The sequence below is a fragment of the Elgaria multicarinata genome, chromosome 17 (genome assembly GCF_023053635.1).
Source record: "Elgaria multicarinata webbii isolate HBS135686 ecotype San Diego chromosome 17, rElgMul1.1.pri, whole genome shotgun sequence".
Lineage (NCBI taxonomy): Eukaryota > Metazoa > Chordata > Lepidosauria > Squamata > Anguidae > Elgaria > Elgaria multicarinata.
The window spans coordinates 28303602-28323264 of NC_086187.1; the positions used below are offsets into that span (position 1 = coordinate 28303602).

General features: G+C 49.0%; 1 protein-coding gene across 1 annotated transcript in view; it reads right to left on the reverse strand.

The window, feature by feature from the left end:
* The window catches only part of GRIN2A (glutamate ionotropic receptor NMDA type subunit 2A), a 140137-nt gene extending 122306 nt beyond the window's left edge, over positions 1–17831 (reverse strand). The window contains exons 1-2 of the mRNA XM_063143369.1: positions 17748–17831; positions 15571–15993 (exon numbers count right to left, since the gene is read on the reverse strand). Coding sequence (XP_062999439.1) covers positions 15571–15990 — 420 coding nt within the window. The 5' untranslated portion in view covers positions 15991–15993; positions 17748–17831. The remainder of the gene's footprint in view (positions 1–15570; positions 15994–17747) is intronic.
* Between the last annotated feature and the right edge of the window lie 1832 nt (positions 17832–19663).

Sequence of the window (19663 nt, forward strand, 5' to 3'; positions counted from 1 at the left end):
CCAGGAAGAGCTTAGACAACAACATCCCCTATAATGCCACTCCATTGGAGCCTAGTGCTTATTTATTTATTTATGTATTTATTGCATTTCTATACCGCCCAATAGCCGGAGCTCTCTGGGCGGTTCACAAAAACCGTTGCGGAAGCGACACCTTTCTTGCTGTGTTCTCAGCTGGGCCGCTCCCCTGCTTGCCTGACTTTCCTGATGCTTGAGCCACAGGACAGCTCCTGATAAGGCAGGAATTGACCTTCGTCGCAGGGATGGGACAGATGTACATGCAATGGGGACAGGGGTTCTATTCGAAGACTGAGATGAGGAGGGGTGAGAAGTAGAGCAAGGCCATTCCACCAGCCCTGCTAAAAGAATTAATTCTCCCCTCTCCCCTCCTCCCTCCTTTTTCCTTGTGTGCTGTGTCTTTTTAGATTGTAAAGCCTGTCTTGCTTAATCAGTCATACGCAAGCTGCCCAGAGAGCCCTTTTGGCTGAGCAGTGATATAGAAATATCTCAAATCAATCAATCAATTAATTACTTAATAGCAGTCCACCTGCTGTATTAGTTTACTCTGCAGTTATCTTACTTCCACTGATTTAAAAGCCAAGAGGCTGATAGTTCTTGGTTATACTGGGGGGGGGGGGTGTCCAACAGTCCTACAACAGGTTTCCCCAACCTGGTGCCCTCCAGATATGTTGGACTACAACTATTATCACCCAGGGAGTTGTACTCATCCAACACATCTAGAGGGCAACAGGTTGGGGGAAGTTATCCTACAATACATTATCAACAGTATATTGTATTGGCATTTCATTCTCTTAATCATTTGAAATTCTCCCAGTGGACCTTTGATATTAGGCAGATCTAATATATATATATATATATATATATATATATATATATATATATATATTAATGAATACTGGCAGAACAGCTGGCGAAGCCCAAAAGATGGTGTAAGTGCTAATATTAAAGACATTCTAGAAGATGGATTGATGGATGGCTCAGAGACAGAAGGCATCCAACTCTGTCTGAAAGCCAACTCTTGATCCATCAGGCCCAGTGTTGTCGACACTTTACGGCAGCCACAGCTCTCCAGGGCATCAGGGAGGATCCCTTCCTAGCGCTACATGGAGACGCTGCCATGGATCGAACCCGGGACCTTCTGCATGCCAAACTTGTCCTCTATGCAGACAAGCTGGAGCGTGTCCAGAGGAGGGCAACCAGGATGACCAGAGGTCTGGAAACAAAGCCCTATGAAGAGAGACTGAAAGAACTGGGCATGTTTAGCCTGGAGAAGAGAAGATGGAGGGGAGACATGAGAGCACTCTTCAAATACTTAAAAGGTGGTCACACAGAGGAGGGCCAGGATCTCTTCTCGATCCTCCCAGAGTGCAGGACATGGAATAACGGGCTCAAGTTAAAGGAAGCCAGATGGACATCAGGAAAAACTTCCTGACTGTTAGAGCAGTACGACAATGGAACCAGTTACATAGGGAGGTCGTGGGCTCTCCCACACTCGAGGCCTTCAAGAGGCAGCTGGACAATCATCTGTCAGGGATGCTTTAGGATGGATTCCTGCCTTGAGCAGGGGGTTGGACTCGATGGCCTTGTAGGCCCCTTCCAACTCTGCTATTCTATGATTCTATGATTCTATCCCACTGAGCTTTGGCCCCTCCGGCCAATGTCCAACTGGTGCTTTCCGTCTTGAGAGGCTTCAAAACCAAGGGCCCCTTTCACGTGTCGCAGGCAAACCTGGCATTCCCCAGCACCGAGTTATTGCATCGTGACTCTGAAAACATTGCTCAATGAGTGGTGAAGATTTAGGTCATGTTTTCAACGTCTATTTTGGGTAAACGCATCCTCCTTTCCCAGAAGATCAGCATTATAGACTCCTTTTATCGCAGTTGAGCAGTGCCGAAAACAAATAGGACGCATTCGTTAATTTCGCATTCCTCTTCTGACTGCCCCGTTATTCTCATGCACATGTATCACGGCACCAAGGCTTCCGAGCTGGCAATGTATTGTTAGAGTTTCCATCTGCACAGGTAAACGTAAAGGCAGGATGGGATGGGGAAAGGGGATTGAAAGCAGGTGCATCTCGAGATAAAAGGCTGTCGATCTTCTCGCATTTTTATTTGTCAACAAAGAACAGGCAGGCAGGCAGGCAATCTGCATTTGTCTATGAAGAAATACCCGTTCCTCCTAAAGCTAGCAATATGCCACATGAGCTCACCAGCCTATTGCAAAAACTTTCTATCCTTCATGAGCTTCATTGTTTCTTCCCAAATTAGCCACAAATGCAAATTAAAGCACTTGGTGTGCCTCCCTCCCTTGCCGTTAGATGTGTCTGGGGCCTGGAAACTGGAGGGGACATTTCAGCTCAGCCTAAACCGGTTGCTCTAGAGGAGCTCAGCTCAGCTCAGCAAGGTTTCAGCCCCTCTCTCTCTCTCTCTCTCTCTCTCTCTCTCTCTGCAAGCAAAAGTGCAGAATCAACATGTAGAAGCTGTTTGAACCATTCGCACACTCCAATTCTGAATCATAGAATCGTAGAGTTGGAAGGAGCCTCTAAGGCCATCAAGTCCAACCCCCTGCTCAATGCAGGAATCCACCTTAAATCATTCCTGACAGACAGCTGTCCAGCTGCCTCTTGAATGCCTCTAGGATGGGAGAGTCCGCCGCCTCCCTAGGTCATGGGTTCCATTGTCGTACTGCTCTAACAGTCAGGATGTTTTTCCTAATGTCCAGCCAGAAGTGGCAACAAATTCCAATTGTATGACCAGAGATTCACTTCAGCTTCTCTCGAGTGTCAGGGATGCTTTAGTGTGGATTCCTGCATTGAGCAGGGGGTTGGATTCGATGGCCTTATAGGCCCCTTCCAACTCTACTTTTCTATGATTATATGACTCTAAGTAAGCCATCCTTTGCAAATCATCTCTTTGCATGCCTTGCTCTGTTTGCTACCACAAGTCTTCACTGACCGACTGGTCCCCAGGTTCATGATGTATGTCAGCCGTTCTGGATGAAATCATCCTGGTCACCAGATCTACTCATTCTGGCAACTGAAATGTAGTTACTTCTGGTGTTAATATTACATATTCAAGTTTTAAATCATAACCTTTGATGCTCTGTCTCCTCAACTGCTCCCTGAAGGTATTTATCTCTTGGCCTTAAAGAGGGCCATGCACAAGCCAAACCAAAACCAAAACGTGACTCAGATGGCTTTTTGGCCTGGAGTCCAAAATGTGGAGCTGATTCACACAGTGCATAGTTAAATTATGGAACTCACTACCACAAGATGAAGTGATGGCCACCAATCTGGATGGCTTCAAAAGGGAGTTGGATAAATTCCTGGAGAAGGCTATCCATGGCTACTAGCCCTGATGGCTATGTGCTATCTCCAGTATTCGAGGAAATAATCCTGTGTGCCCCAGTTGCTGGGGAACATGGGTGGGAGGGTGCTGTTGCACCATGTCCTGCTTGTTCATCCCTGGCCGATGGCTGGTTGGCCACTGTGTGAACAGAATGCTGGACTAGATGGACCCTCGGTCTGATCCAGCAAGGCTCTTCTTATGTCTGTCTGTCTGTCTGTCTGTCTGTCTGTCTGTCTCTCTCTCTCTCTCTCTCTCTGTGTGTTTAAGTATAGCCAACTTTTTTAAAATGACCATCATCATATTCATTGTGTGAATGTCTGAACTGTGCAATCTGTATATTTGTAAACAGCAGCCAAGCTGCTGAGCTCGTAAGCACACACACACGTACCATCCCATACAGTGCTGCATGAAAGATTGCCACACAGAGAGATCCACAGGCTCTTGCAGAGCTGAGCGTGGCGGAATAGACTGGTGTTGGGTGAGCAACATAAAGAACTGGCCATCACAGGGGGCTCTTGCCGTGACACAGTCTCTGAACAACAGGCCTGGCCGCGGACACTCCCTGCTCAAGCTAAGCCCCACCACTTGAGGAGCTTGAGGCGAGGGACAACCACCGCCTTTCTCCAAACTATGTGGAGAAAGGGGTTACATTGGAAGGATTTCAGGAATAAATTAAAGCGCTGTGAATTATATGTACTGAGGTGAATTATTGTCAGAGTGGGTGTTAAATGTAAATAACTGCAGATGATAATTGCCAAACAGACACGTGGGATTTTTGTGGTAGTTAAAACCAACTGATTAAAATTTTATTTTAAAAGTTCACAAGCTTTGCTTCATAATAAAACAGTTAAAAAAACCCTCTTTTTAAAACCTCTCATCCAATCCTTTCTCTCTTCTCATACACGCTTTCCTTTCTCTCACACATTCACTCTTGAACTTTCTTTATTATCAGTATTGATTAATATACACCAACTGACTATCAGCACACCACCCTCAGAAGACACCACTCTCTACAATGAACCTCAAATTCTCCAGAACCCAAGTACTCTACACACCAAGAGCTAACACAGAGAGAGCTAAAGCACTAAAGGCTAAAGACTCAACAAATACCTAAAAGTCTCCCTCAGTCCTTCCCTTATATATCACTCCTTCCCCTCCCAAGACATTCTTACTCCACCCACTCAGGTCAACATTCTAAACACACCAGACTTACAAATTAAGCAAGCAGACTTACTAATCATGCATTAGGGAACTGACTTGTGGGGTGTAACACCACAGCTCTCCATGGCGCTGAAGCCCTGCTACCTGCCCTGCCATTTGCCATACCTGGTCAGAATACATCCCTATGGGCTCCAGCGAAAAACAGAACAGAGCTTATTTAGGCATTGCAGATAAATGCTGCTCTGTGCACACACAACATTCCCTGTGCATAGAAAGCTAGCATCTCAGGAAGAAGGGTTCTAGCTTAGCCTTCTCCCTGACACGGTGTTCATTTCAGAAGCGATAGCTTTCCTTGATGCTATGGCGCATTAGCAATGAATCGGAGGTCTCTGAGCGCGTGCCCTCTTGCGGTATGTCTGCAGTGCAATTCAAGCATGCCCGCCATTTACCATTGCAACTGACAATGAAATATGAGCAGTTTCTGTACTGAAAAGGCCGTCCGGAGGCCTCATTAACAACTTCTTCCACTCTACTCTCTTGGCCGGCGCTATGTATGTCTGCCATCTTACCTGGGCTGTGCTGCTGCTGCTGCTCCCCATCCTTTAAATGCTACCTTTTGCTTTTCATCTCACAAACAATTGCGCAATTGGGCAAAACTCAGAGAGAAATCTCAGAGCAAGGTGCATACAAGCGGACTAACGCAGGTGGGAAATTATTTGCCCTGCTCTGTAGACTCATCAGGCCTACAGAAGGGAGGGAGGCAAGGAGATTCCAGCCTGGTTAACACAAAACAAGTAGGATGTAAAGGTGAGCTGACTAGCCCTGGGCAACGCTTCATGTTACAGCAAAGCGGGGAAGGGAGAGAGGGCCTTCTCAGTGACGGCCCCCAAATTATGGAATGAGCTCTCCAGTGAGGCCCACCTACACCAATACCTTTACAGCACCAAGTTAAGACCTTCCTCTACTCTCAGGCATTTGGCTTCATATGAGAAGGTTTTTCATCAGGTCCTGGGATTTCTTATTGTTGGTAGTTAAGATTGTTTAGGGGTGGGTGGGTGTTGTCTCTTTATAGGATTGCATGTAAATGTTTATTTTATGTTATTTATTCAATTGTGGCATTTGAATACCACTGAATATAGTAAAAGAAATCCCTCAGCGGTTCACACTATTAAGGCCACAAATAAATATATTATGTACACTGTTGTGTTTTTAAGATTTTTAATTTATTATTTATTTATTTATTTTATTACATTTATATACCACTGCACAGCCGAAGCTCTCTGGGCGGTTTACAACATTAAAATCTTGGTAAACCAGCCAGAGAGGTTTACAAAACTCAATGAAATAATGCAGACTTCATGTTACTTCTGAGTCCTGGACTGTACAGCTGGACTGCACAGAAGAAGCCTCCCTGGACCCAATCCAAGGTCTGTCTCATGCAGCCTCTTGTTTCTTACAGTGACCTAATGCTTGCCTCCAAGAAGTCACAGGCCATGAGAGAAATTGCTGTTGTTTGTCAACCAGGAAGGGTATCCAGTAGCATATAGCTTCTGGGCCTGCATTTCCATGCAGTCATTGCCACGGTATGAATGGTTAAACAAAGCTAAACAAAACAAAAAAGATAGTTCCGTATACAGGATTCAACATTGAACCAGCACTTTGGGGGCCATTTCAGAAGACACAAGTTTATGCTGAACTCTAGTTGACCCAGTGTGTGCGTGTGCATGTGTGCATGTGTATGTGTTTCACTCAACCTTTTTCAGAACTCACTCTCTCTCTCTCTCTCTCTCTCTCTCTCTTCCATCTCAGTGTTGATACAACCCAAACTGTTAGCTGTAAAAGTGTTCTCCATTAGCTAAAACTTAATTTCTGAGAGATGGGTTGGAGGAGAGAATCACCAACGATAGACTGCATTATCAGGCTGTCGACAAAGTGGATTCCTCCTCCTCGGGTCCTTACGTAATGGACAGATTTCCACACAAAGCACTTAGAGTCATTAAACATTCATGTGGCATGTCGTTTCACATTTGTTTGCTTTGGGCCAAATCTTCTCCAGAATTTATCACTGGAATCGAAAGAGGAAGTGCTCAGTAGGTGTAGGATTTTGCCCAAACTCCGCTTGGTCTTGCCTTGAGTGTCACACAACCCAGTGAAGATATATGGCGCACCGAGGCAACCAATTCCAGCATCAAGGACATTCTCCCAAACCCCCAGAAGAATGAATTGCAAACTGCATCTGTAGCAGCCTTCCCCCAACCTAATGCTCTCCCAATGTGTTGGACTACAATGTCCATCATCCCCAGCCAGGGTGGCCCATGGAATGAATGGAGTTCCAGCCCATTGCATCTGGAGAACACAAGACAGGGAAGGTAGCCGTGCCCCCTTCTCTTTGGTTCATCAGCCCCATTTGAACCAGGAAGCATCCATGACTACTTCTCCATCTCCAAAGCCAAACATTTCATTTTAGACGATGGGACAAGGCCTGGCACTTGCTGAAGAGTCACACACAGGCAGGGGCCTACTGACAAGAGTCCCCTGGAGTTGCTCCACCTCTTCCCCTTCACCTTTTCACCTGCCTCTTGCTCTGGCCCAGACAAAAGTGGTGGTGGTGGTGGTGATGGTAGTGTGAAAGAGGAGCACAAGATGCCACTGCCCACTTGCTCACTGACTCTTTGCCTGGCAAGAAAGCAAATGGGCACCATGACAAGAAAGAGGAGGAGGAGGTGCAATAGCAGCTGGCGACAACGGTGTTGACCCATGGAAAGTGTCTTGCTCAAGGGCCCTCACTGTCTATCACAACGGGACCCACCCTTGGAGATCTGGGTCATTTCTGTCCCGCTGCTTCAGACGTGAACTCTGGATAATGGGAATGGACGTCATCTGCCAGGTCAAAAGGTGGCAACCCCCTTGCGTCAGCCATCTATGGTAGACTAGGATTCTTATCCCCATGTGGTGGTGGAGAGGGAGGGAGGGAGGGAGGGCTAGATCAAAGGTGAGTTGTTTATCTGAGCACAGCTAGGGAGTTCATTGCAGAGGTGAGATTTTGCTTGCAAGAGAAATGTGTGTATTGGGCACAATTGTAGGCAAAAATGCATGTATCTTTTCACTTTTTTTAAAAAAAATCTCAGCATTCAGGAAGAACTAAACATAAGACTGGAAAAATGAAAAACAGAGAGAATCCCACATTTGCAGATCCATCTCTCCCTCGGTTTTGCATTAACAACGTCCTACTATTGCAGTTCGAACTGCTCTTCGCTAAGAAGTGGCTTGGCAATGGGTTCAAGTCAGACACAAGAATGTCTTTCTTCATGCAACACACATAATTAACCTTTGGAATTCCCTACCACTGAGCCACAAGTTTAGAAGACTTTAAAAAACAGGATTACACAAACACATGGAGAGGACGATCAATCAACAGCTGTTCGTCTAGACAGATAGCACATGCTGAGGACAATAATGGGAGAATTGCCTTTACGCTGTGCTTCTGGGTGTCTCGGCATAATGGACTTGCTTGTTCTTTACTCCAGGCCCACAGGACTATTTGTACATCGCACGACCACAGTACTTTCATACCATGAAGTCTCCACTGCCAATTTCCCACCTATGAACAGCTACCCTGTACATTGTCTGCCATAATTTTCTCCTTTGCTGCATGTTGCCCTCTGATATTGGAGTACTGGCATCAGGACTAGTAGCCATTGATAGCCTTCTCTTTCAGAAATTTGACTACCTCCCTTTTAGCTCTATCATAGAATCATAGAATAACAGAGTTGGAAGGGGCCTACAAGGCCATTGAGTCCAACCCCCTGCTCAATGCAGGAATCCACCCTGAAGCATCCCCGACAGATGCTTGTCCAGCTGCCTCTTGAAGACCTCCAGTGTGGGAGAGCCCACAACCTCCCTAGGTAACTCATTCCATTGTCATACTGCTCTAACAGTCAGGAAGTTTTTCCTGATGTCCAGCTGGAATCTGGCTTCCTTTAACTTGAGCCCGTTATTCCGTGTCCTGCACTCTGGGAGGATCGAGAAGAGATCCTGGCCCTCCCCTGTATGACAACCTTGCAAGTATTTGAAGAGTGCTCTCATGTCTCCCCGCAATCTTCTCTTCTCCAGGCTCAACATGCCCAGTTCTTTCAGTCTCTCTTCATAGGGCTTTGTTTCCAGACCCCTGATCATCCTGGTTGCCCTCCTCTGAACACTTGTCTGCATCCTTCTTGAATTGTGGTGCCCAGAACTGGACGCAATACTCTAGGTGAGGCCTAACCAGGGCCGAATAGAGAGGAACCAGTACCTCACGTGATTTGGAAGCTATGCTTCTATTAACCCAAAATAGCATTGGCCTTTCTTGCAGCCATATCACACTGTTGGCTCATATTCAGCTTGTGATCTACAACAATTCCAAGGTCCTTTTCGTTTGTAGTATTGCTCGTATGTTACTTCACTATCTAAGGCAGTAAGCCTATATACCCCAGTTGCTGGGGAATATGGGCAGGAGGGTGGTGTTGCACTTGTGTCCTGCTTGTGGGTTCCTGGTCGACAGCCGGTTGGCCACTGTGTGAACAGAATGCTGGACTAGATGGACCCTTGCCTGATCCATCAGGGCTCTTCGGTTAGCTAACTGGCAACTCAGTAGTTCAATCTGTGCCCTGGGGACATTCCATCAGTCCTCCGCCCATAATTCTATATCCCAATGGTGCAATCTTTAAAATCTCCCAGCATTTATCCATATATTTATACACACACACACACACACACACACACACACACGATTAATCGTCAGAGTCAAAGCAAGCTTTGGATAATATTTAGAACACTCAGTGTGGTCATAAGAGAGTTGAACAAAGTATAAAATGAAAGCAGAGAAGATTAGCAGCACCAGCAACAACATGGTTTATACCAAGTTCTGCTCCACCAGGAAACACAACAGATCAATGCAATATTGTTGCATTGCAATATTTATTGTTTTATGTTGTATGATTTTATCTGTATGCCGCCCTGCGATCCTAGCAATATAGGGTGGGATACAAATGTTTTAAATAAATAAATCAATGCAATAAAAACAGAAGAAGAAGAAGAAGAAAAATGGGAGATAATCACAGGCGGCAGTCTTTGAAAGGTTGTGCAGCTCCTGACTGTGAAAGTTCCTGCTTCAGCTGGACTGAAGTGAAACTTCTCTCGACATGGGCTCAGCAGCTGGGCTGTTAAGGAAACCCTCCTGTCTCATGGCCATGCTACCAGCTCGGAGGTTAAAACCAAGCTGCCGTTGCACAAGGCATATGGGCAGATGGAGCTGTTGGTGGAGAGCAGAACGAGGAAATGGCGATGTGTTTGGTTAGTTAGACTAGGCCTGAGAGAATGCCGCATGTGTCCGCGAATACTCTGCGGAGGAGATGAGTGTGTGGCAGTCGCAGGGCTGGCTTCAAGGCAGAGGCGCAAAGCGCAGGCCCCTCAGGGAGGAAGGGCTGCAGCTCAGGGGTAGAAGGAAGGTGCTTGGCACACAGGAGCTCCCAGGCTCAATGCCCGCCAGCATCTCCAGGTAGGGGCAGCCAGTGTTGATAATATTCGGCTAGATGGACCAATAAACTGAGGCATCACCCCGATGACACACACACACCGTCCGAGAAGCTAAGGCTGGCCAAGTTATTTCGGACATTCCACACACACTAAACTCCCTGGCCCTAAAAATACAACAATAATAAATTAACAATCCTATACATGTTCACATGGGCTGGGGAAAGTCCTACAGCTCCCATCCTGGTAGTCATAGGGCTTTTTCCCCCTTATCTAACATGCATAGGATTGGACCCTAAATAACTCACCCTTTGCTGCTCTTTCACATCACCCACATTCAGCTGCCTGAGGCAGCTGCCTCACTCCGCCAGCCCAGGAAGCACGTAGCAGAGCGATGGGAAAATAGACACAGAGAGATCCTTACACACAACTAAACCTGCGTACCTGGGTCCCCACTTACATGTGACTGTTGTGCACCTGAGAATCTTTCTCCCCTGTAAGCCTAGAGGCCATCAAGGAAGACTTTTTCATCCTGCCCCTTCCGATCCCATGTGCGAACTGCAGCCAAGAGTCCGTGCAAGCACTCTCTCAAAGAACCAACCATGAGTGGACAGCATCACCCTTGCTGCCTCTTGAGCACTTTCTCCATTCAAAATATGGCCCTGTTGAGAAAGTTATTTGCCAAGCCTGTTTCTACTTCCATTCTTTCTCCACTCACACAAATCACTGCATTGGCCATCATTGATCCTGGACCTCCCAGAGTGCAGGAAACGGAATAACGGGCTCAAGAGACAGGAAGCCAGATTCCAGCTAGACATCAGGAAAAACTTCCTGACTGTTAGAGCAGTACGACAATGGAACCAATGACCTAGAGAGGTGGTGGGCTCTCCCACACTAGAGGCCTTCAAGAGGCAGCTGGACAACCACCTGTCAGGGATGCTTTAGGGTGGATTCCTGCATTGAGCAGGGGGTTGGACTGGATGGCCTTGTAGGTCCCTTCCAACTCTGCTATCTATGATTCTATGACTTCCCATGCAAAGGAGGTCACTGTATGGCCAACCTAGAACCATGCCGCAGTTGTTATTATTATCATTATTATTATTTCAAAGAAATGGTTTGAAACCTTGCTTGTTCGTTAGACTTGGTCAATTACATTAGCAAAAGACAGGGAGAAAGAAAGAAAGATGAACTATTAAACTGTCAGTTCCAATTAAAGCCAGCATGTGCTCGAGCACTGTTAATGGATGACAAAGTGAGGAAGGAAAACGTGTTTGACAGAGACAATATGCGTTGCCCTTCTGTTTCGTTCACACAAGCACATCAGTAAGAAGTAGGTACGGTCCTTGTGGAGCTCAGGCGACCTGCACCATTTGGAGGCTATTTCATTGGGCTATTGCAATATTTAGAAATCACATGGGGCGCTTTTGCAGGGAATCAAACATACCCCTCAGAGGAAGCATCCAGTAATATCGGCAGAGACCCTGTATAGATAGGAGTTTGTTGCAGGCTGAGATTGCTAAATAAGGCCAGGCCCCTTTAGCATACAAAGTCTCAGTCATTGTGGGCGTGGGGCCAACCAGCCTAAATGCAGGCACCCTCTTATTTAAACATCTGCTCGTTGTTGGAGCAACATACAGACAACCCTGTCTGGCTTGCAGGTCCAGCATGACAGGAAGCTTTCTGTGGTGCTGATCTCTTCCCATCTTGCTTACATGAGAAACTAGAACTAACCTGAACCCTTTCAACATATGGTTAATAGCAGATACCTGCAAACCAGGCTACTGTGCTGGCCATCAGCAGAACCCGGAGCCTGAAATGCTACGCTCCTAAGTGGAGCTTCTCCATACAGAGGTAGTATACCTCCAAGGGTGCTACAAGCAGCAGGGGAAGGCTTGTGCATGCCTAGAGAGTTAATATTGGGCATGAGAGATCTCGCTCTAATCCAAATGAGCATTTTGTATGTTGCCCCACGCACTTGACTGAACCTCAAATGCACCATCCCTGTTGCCAATTGCTTGGAAGTGAAGAGGTGCAGATGAGGCAGAGATGTGTGAAGACCACTGAGAGATGCTTCTGACACCCTTTAAGTATTCCCGTTGCGGTGTTATGTCATTAGCCATTATTGACAATATCCTAGTCAATGCTAATACATTTGCCCATCTGTGCTGTGATTCTATGCTTGCAATGAAACCGAGATACTGTTTGGGGTTGTGGAGTAAAACACCCAGAGAGAGAGACAGAGAGAGAGAGAGACCCCCAACCTGTGTGTATCAATGATCCATAGGGATGCAAACCAATTCTTGTCACCAATACCAAAAAGACATCTATAGCCCAGTAAAGGCATAAGGAGACGTGGGAGAGGCGGTGAGGAGAGGTGAGGAGAGGAGAAACTGAGCTATTTTTATTTTTCTAATATCTGGTTTGTTTTGGGTAGACTCAGCCGCTGTTGCGAAACAGTCTCGGGGTTTGATGTGCTGAGAAATTATTTGCTGAAAAGCTAATAAGTGGCTCTCGAGTCAGCAAACGACTCACTGAATTATCATCAACTCTTTACATAAGTGACAAACAAGATTGCTTCAAAAGCTCTCCGGCGCCAGCCAGGATCATCGAGGCAAAACGCAAGAAAAATTGCAGGCGGCAGGGATTGCGACGGAGGCCCACGCGTCTCGCAAGGGAACTTTGCATTTGCAACTCCATTTGATGCCAGCTGGAGTGAAGGAGAAGCAGAAGCTGTCCCATGCAGACACACAGGCATGCAGTGCGCTCAGCTCCCCGATCCTTCTCCGTACCCCACCGTCAATACCCATCTTAAAACTCCAACTGCACAGGCATCCTCAACTGCAACATCCAGTCAGCCTTGTCTTCTTCCTCTTACTTCCCCACATACCACCATACTGCTTTGGTAACATGTTGCCTGATGAAGAGACCTGGAGATCCCAAAGGCTTGCACACTTCTTGTAATCTAATAAATGCATTACACTATTTGGTTTTGGATTATTATTATTTTCCTTTATGGCCAACACCACTGCCTTTGTGCGTGTGTGTTCTATTGGTTTACATTATTATTATTTTATATTTTTTATTTCTATATGTCCCAATAGCTAAAGCTATGACATTTTGCAGCAGGACGGAGCAATTGGCAATCCCCAAGCCCCATCCAGCCCCCAAAACAAGTTCATCCAGCCCCTTGATTTTGTAGTCATGGTGTAGCAATAGATTTGCCCACAATTTCATCTGTAAGGTAAGAGATGGGAATGATACAATCCTAGAGTTGACAGGGCCCACTGAGGTCATTGAGTCCAACCCCCTGCTCAGTGCAGGAACCCAGTTTGAATCATCCCAGACAGGTGGCTGTCCAGACTCTCCTTGGAGACCTCCACCAACAGAGAGCCCAACTCCTCCCTAAGTAGCTGGTTCCGCTATCTGACTGTTAGTTTTTTCTGAACTTCAACCAGAACCTGCCTTCCTCTAGTGGCAAGAAATGCAGAGATTCCACACTTCACTGTTAACAGCTCTGTGTTTGATCCTGAAGTCAATTGGCATATTTATATGAAACACCACGCCCATGAGCCTTCGCATCTGTGAAACCTTTAACAATGAATGGCAACAATTATGTGGACCATGGCCATTTGGTTTGTGCAGAAAATGTATGGCTGGGGCCTCAGGCTACAGTCTGAAGGATATAAAGTCCCCCCCCCCCCCGACCCCCAAAAATCAGAAGTTGGATATTCCTGCACTAGAGAGTAATACAATAACAACCAAAGCAGATGCCTCTTCCAGGACACTTCCATTCAGCCTTGAGAAACCAAGGCATGGAAGGGAGAGGACAAGTAACAACAGGGTGAAAGCAAGTGAGCACAGTTTCAAGTCTCTTAGGTTTGTTTGCGATGATTCTACAGATTTATAGAGCAGCAAAAGCTAGCAAAAATACTCATTGAAACAACTTTCTGGTCTGGGAAGATGGAGCTAATTTCACTACTTTTGTGATGATGATGATGATGATGATGATGATGGGATCTTAATCTAACATATCTAGAGGGCAACTGGGGAACACCAGAAAAGACAAATGCATGGAGTAGAAGTCCATGAATGGTCTTTTGACGTACCTAGTAGTTGACTAGAACCTTCACGTTCAGAGGCAGAATATCAGTGAGTTCCAAATGTTGGGGACAAACATGACTAGCCACTGTAGGAGACACAAGAATGGATCCCAGCCCAGGATCCATCTACTTCATCATTCCAAAAAGACTCGCCACAATTTCGCCTCCAAGTATCCACAGCATCTGGTTCTCACTCATCCTCCTCCAATTCTTTTTGCCATTCTTTAGAGCCACCTACGCTGGTGACCATCATCACATCTTGTGGTAGTGACCTTTTTATGTCGGCTTTGAGAACTTCCATGGGTTTGCTTTGCATGCTGACAAACCCAGGCCTTAGACTCATCCCCGTGAGTCCATAACATTCTGTTTAGCAATGTCTTCCATTGCCATGGACACCTGGAAATCCATTCAAGCTCATCACACCCTTGGGGCTGTCCCAGTTTCTAGTCTCCACTGATTAATATCACCACTTTTTCATTTTATGTTTTTGTTTGTCTAAACTGCAAAGCCCTGTACCCAACCCATTGAACTCATACAGAGACACAACTGTCCAACGCCAATATCAACACTGACATGATTTAATATAATGCCAACAAAGTACCTGATGCCCAGCCATGGTTTCCTTGGAAGACGTGCACCATTGGAATAAATCTAAATTACACATTGCATATCAGTTTTATGGTCATTGTTCCCCCAAAGGATTATGGGAGTTGTACCTGGGGGAGGGTTGCTGCAACACAACTACAGTCCCAGGATTCCCTGGGGAAATGGAATGACCCTTAATCCGACATAAATCCGTAGTGCAGATAAGCCCTGTTCAACAAAACACATTTCAAAGTCAAAAGTAAGAGGTCCTCTCACACCCATATCAGGAAAATGCTGGCCTAGAAAGCCTCTTTACATCAAGAAACATAAGTATACATGGCTGAGTGAAAGCCCAGACTCTCCCAATTGTCACCTGATTCAGAGATCTGTTCTTGTGAGTATATTGGTGTCTTTGACCCAGAAGACCTTGCAATATTGTAACAATTAGGAATGCCGTTCAAAAGGAATATCATTCCTTGGATGATGGGGAAATCCAAGGAGAGGCACATGGAATAGCCTGGCACTGGTTCTGCCAGTGGATTTTGGTACTGGCAACGAGAGAGAAGGCACAGTAACAAAACCACAGGTCTAATCCTTCAGCTACATATTTACCCCAAAGACACTGCAACGACAGCTGAGGAAGCCAAGAACAACCCACTAAGACAAACCTCCTTGACCTGGTACCCTCCTGGAGTGTTGGACTACAATTCCCATCATGCCCCAACCAGAATGTTGGCTGGGAGTAATAAAGTTGCAGTCCAACACAGCTGGAGGGCACCAGGTTGGGGAGACTTGCGCCAAGCAGCTGTCCACTGCCAACTTCAGATAAAAATGCCCTTTCCTCCTACCTTGTCTGCCATGATCATGGAAGAGCCACCATGGATCCCCAAGATCGGAATAAAGGTCTGCGACGAAATAAAATCCAAAATTTGAGCGATGGCCTCCTGGTCGGTGTCGTCTCCAAAAACCACCCCGTGGATCTTGGTGCCCGACATCAAGTCGCAGACGTTGGTGATAATGCTTTTGGGGTCGGTCTGGTTGACCAGGAGGGGCACCACGTTGACATCAAGGGCGAGGTTGCCCGACATATCCCTGGTCCAAAGCGCTCGGACGTCCCTTTCCGTGACGTACTGGGTCCTCCCCAGAATGACGGCAATGTTCAGGATGGGGTAGCTTTTCTCTGCCCCACGGACCAGGGCCAACTCCGCCAGAAGAGCTTGGAGCACCAGGAGATTCCAGCAAACTCGTGCCATCTTGACCAGCTCCATGCCCTGCGGAAGAGGTCACATCACACAAAAGGTCAGGCTAAGCAGCCACATCCTCCTACCCCCGGCGGCGGGAAGCAAAGCCATTCCCGGCAAAGGAGCATCTTTGTCCTGCCAGCCGATTCCTCCTCAGGGGTCTTAAAGTTGAACTTCAGCCTGACTTAACCCAACTCTGAACTCTCATAAAGCTGCAACCATGCTTGGATGTTGGAACGGGCGCTCCTTCACTTTGCTCATGGAGTTCCCTAAAACACACACGCACAGACAGAGATGAAACGGAGGAGAAATGGGGAGCGCCTCCACCCACCTTTGAGAAAATCAGATTGCTGAGGGCTCTCTGGAGGAACCCAGCACCCCAGGCCTGCCTCCCGCCACTGGCAAAGCAGCCGCACTCCGCAAGCCCCCTCCCCTTCCTTTCCCTTTTCCCCTCCCTTTGCATCTTCTGTCCAGAAAACGATATTTTATTCCAAGGCTCATTTCAAGCCGGCTGGCCGGCTGCTCACACAGAACCGGCTGCATATCTGGAACAGATCCAGCCACGCATTTAACCTAACCTATTGCTTGCTCCCCACCCCCAGACCTCCTCCGCTGCCTCCTCTCCGCAACCACTTGGGCATCTCAAGGCATTCGCCTGTCCTTGGCATGTGTGCTGCAGGGCATCGCTTGTGGGTCTCTTAGCTCCTGTGTCTTTACTCACAGCAATTTGAGGGAGGGAGGCAGATAGGCAGACAGATAGACAGGGGATAATACAGGAGGCGGTGTCAATGACTTATTGCCAATTCTCTTTGCTTGGTGGGGTTAAGTTCTTGGACACCCCCCAGGTGTGTGTGTGTGTGTGTTGTGCCCACCTTTTGATGGGGTTTTCATCCAAGCGGGCTTATGGGCAGGTGGATGGAGACCCCCCACCCCAGCCCCAGCCCCACTCTGCCATTCCTAGTTGCAGAGAGTGCTGTCAAAGGGGGCGCTACCTTTTCCTGCTCTGCGGCATTCTCCCCACCCCACCCGCCGCCCACCCTCTGCGATCGTGCCCACCGCCAACCTAATGACCACCCCGTCCTTCTGCATCAGCGGCAACACGAGACTCGTAAGGAGATCTCCGCAGCTTTGAGGTGGGCACGAGAGAGGGTCCAAGAGAGGGTCCAGGGCTCCTTGCATGCCCCCTCCCCTCCTCTCTCTCTCTCTCTCAATCTTCTCCCAGGCTTCATTTGGATTCAAACTCAGCTGTTGTCTGTTGCAGGGCAGATATTGTTATTATTCCCCTTCACTACTGCAGTCGGATCAGGCAGGAGGCAAAAAGCAGTGCAGCATGGGGGTGGGGGGCGGGGGGGTTATAGTAAACCGAACCAGCTTCTTTCTGCACCTTTTAACCTGCTTCATTTCGAAGCATTTACGATTGGAAATATTCCCCCCCCCCCTGTTCTAAAAACACACACACACAAATGCACCACTCTGGGAGAAGGGGGGCGGGGGACTGTTTGCACCAATTAGAGAGGATCCAGGCGTGCACAAGGCACGCAGGCACACACACACACACACGCACGCACACACTGCGAAATCCTGCAACGCTCGCCTTTACTACGTAGAAGTGGGGGGATACTAAGCTGCTCGCTCCATTCATGGGGCGGAAGGAAAGCAAGGCCAAGGGCGCCTCCTGGCGGCTACTACCATCGCTCGCCAGGGCTGCTCCCCCTCCTCCCCCTCCTCCTCCCCCCCTCCTCCTCCTCCTCCTCCTCCTTTTTGGCTCCCAGCCTCATCATTACCAGGGATGTGAGAAATCGTAGCCGCTGCTGCAAAGTTTGGCATTTCGCAAGACTCCTCAGCGCCGCGCGTCAGGGGGGGCTGCCATCCTGCTTTCCAGAGACGCGACCGCCGGTGCTGAGCAGAAGGAGCGGGAGAAGAGCGAAGCGCCGCATCGCCTCTCCGCGAGGCAGGGAGGACTATCCGTGCAAAGGGGGTCTGGGGGAGGCAGGGCGGGGGGGGGGCAGGAGGAGGGGGGCAGGCGAGAGGGGGGAAGGGGGGGCAGAAGGAGAGCCACGTTAGCGCGAAACCAAACGTACATCAAATCCAATTAAACCCAAAAGAAGACCCTTCTTTGCAATGCAACTTTTAAATTAAATAAATAAACCAGTCGCCCGAGGAGAGCGGATTTGCTTTCAGGAGAAGGTGGTCTCAGATCTAGACCCGAAGCGAGAAGCTGCTGGCCAGCGACGTTCCTTGGAAATCCGAGCGGAGTTTTCCCTGCTCCCCCACTCTCCGCGCATGCTGGAGAAGACGGGCAAAGTGACCCTCTGCGCGTTTACTCTCGAAGAAGCCTCGGGGACTTCCCCCCCACCCCCCACCCCGGGCCGGCGTGCAGGGGGCTGCGGGATAGTTGGGGCGGGGCTGCTTGGATTTGCAAGGGGCCCGACTAAGGGGTGAGCCTGTGCAAGCTGATTTACCGTGGGGAGCGGGCTACTTCCAAGGAAACGTGCATAGGAACGGGTGCTTAGAGTAGACCCATTGAAATCCATGGGACAAGCTCCTCCCTGAAGCATGCCTGAGTCGGGAACCGACCCCGGGCCTCTTTGCCGCCCCTCGCCCCCGCCCCGGCTGCACGCAGGTCGCTCCTGGGCCCGCTTTACTCGGCGTGTAAGCCCGATGCGATTCAGGAAAAGTGCCTCCACCCCTCCCCTTTCCCCCGGGTTGGAAGAAGGACGAGGAGTTTTTGGTCTGACATCCTGACTTGGGCGCACGTCCCTGAGAAGTCAGCGGGACTTACTTCCGAGTAAACAGGCACCGTCTCGGGCACGATTTCCTGAAAAGGGAGAACCCCGCGCCCCGGGTCGGAAGAGCAGCGCAGGCTGCTCCGAAGTCGTGCCTCCTCGCGAGTAATTCCGCGGCACTGGGGGGGAATTGCTCGCGAGTCAAGAGGCAGGGGATTGCAGAGAGAGAGAGAGAGAGAGAGGATGAACTCGTCCCACCTGCTAAGAAACGCCCCGGATTGTATTTTCTGAAATAATGTTTAATTCATCCGAAAAAGGCTCGGGGGGGGGGGGTGTCTTGCCTTTCGCCCGGGCGCGCGGAGCCCCCAACGGGACCTCTCCCGCTCCGGGGGGCCGGGCAGCCTCGCCAAACTTCGCCCCGCAGCCGTGCCAGGCAAAGCCCACCCACCCCCGGCCCCAACCGTGCTGTCTCTGACACCATCCTCATCCCCGGGTTACTGTCACGACTACTCACTGCATTCGCCCTCCACATAATTCCAGGTGGAAAATCCTCCCAGTCATCTCAGTGGATTCCTTTGCCCCAGTCAGAAATCCGTCTCGGCTGGTCGTCGAGGGGGGGGGGGGGGCGGGCGGCCGGGGGGGGGGGCGCTTCGTCGGACGCCGCTTGTTTTTAATCCCCGGCTTTCCTTCCGCAGGAGCAGCAGGCGAAGCCGCGCCAGGCAGGTCGCTCCGGCGCCCCAGCCATGCGCGCGCCCGCGGACCGTCCACACCGCCGCCGCCGCCGCCGCCGCCCCCGCCGCCTCCCGGATCAAGTTTTCAAGCCGGCCAAGCGCCGGGGCCCGACTTGCACCCAGAGCGCGAGAGCGATGGAGAGAGCGGCGGGGGGGGGGGGGGCGAGGCAAAGCGGAGCACGAACGGGAAGGTCTGTTTCGAGCAAGCCCGGCGCTGGCGATGCCTCTTCGCCCGCTCGCCTC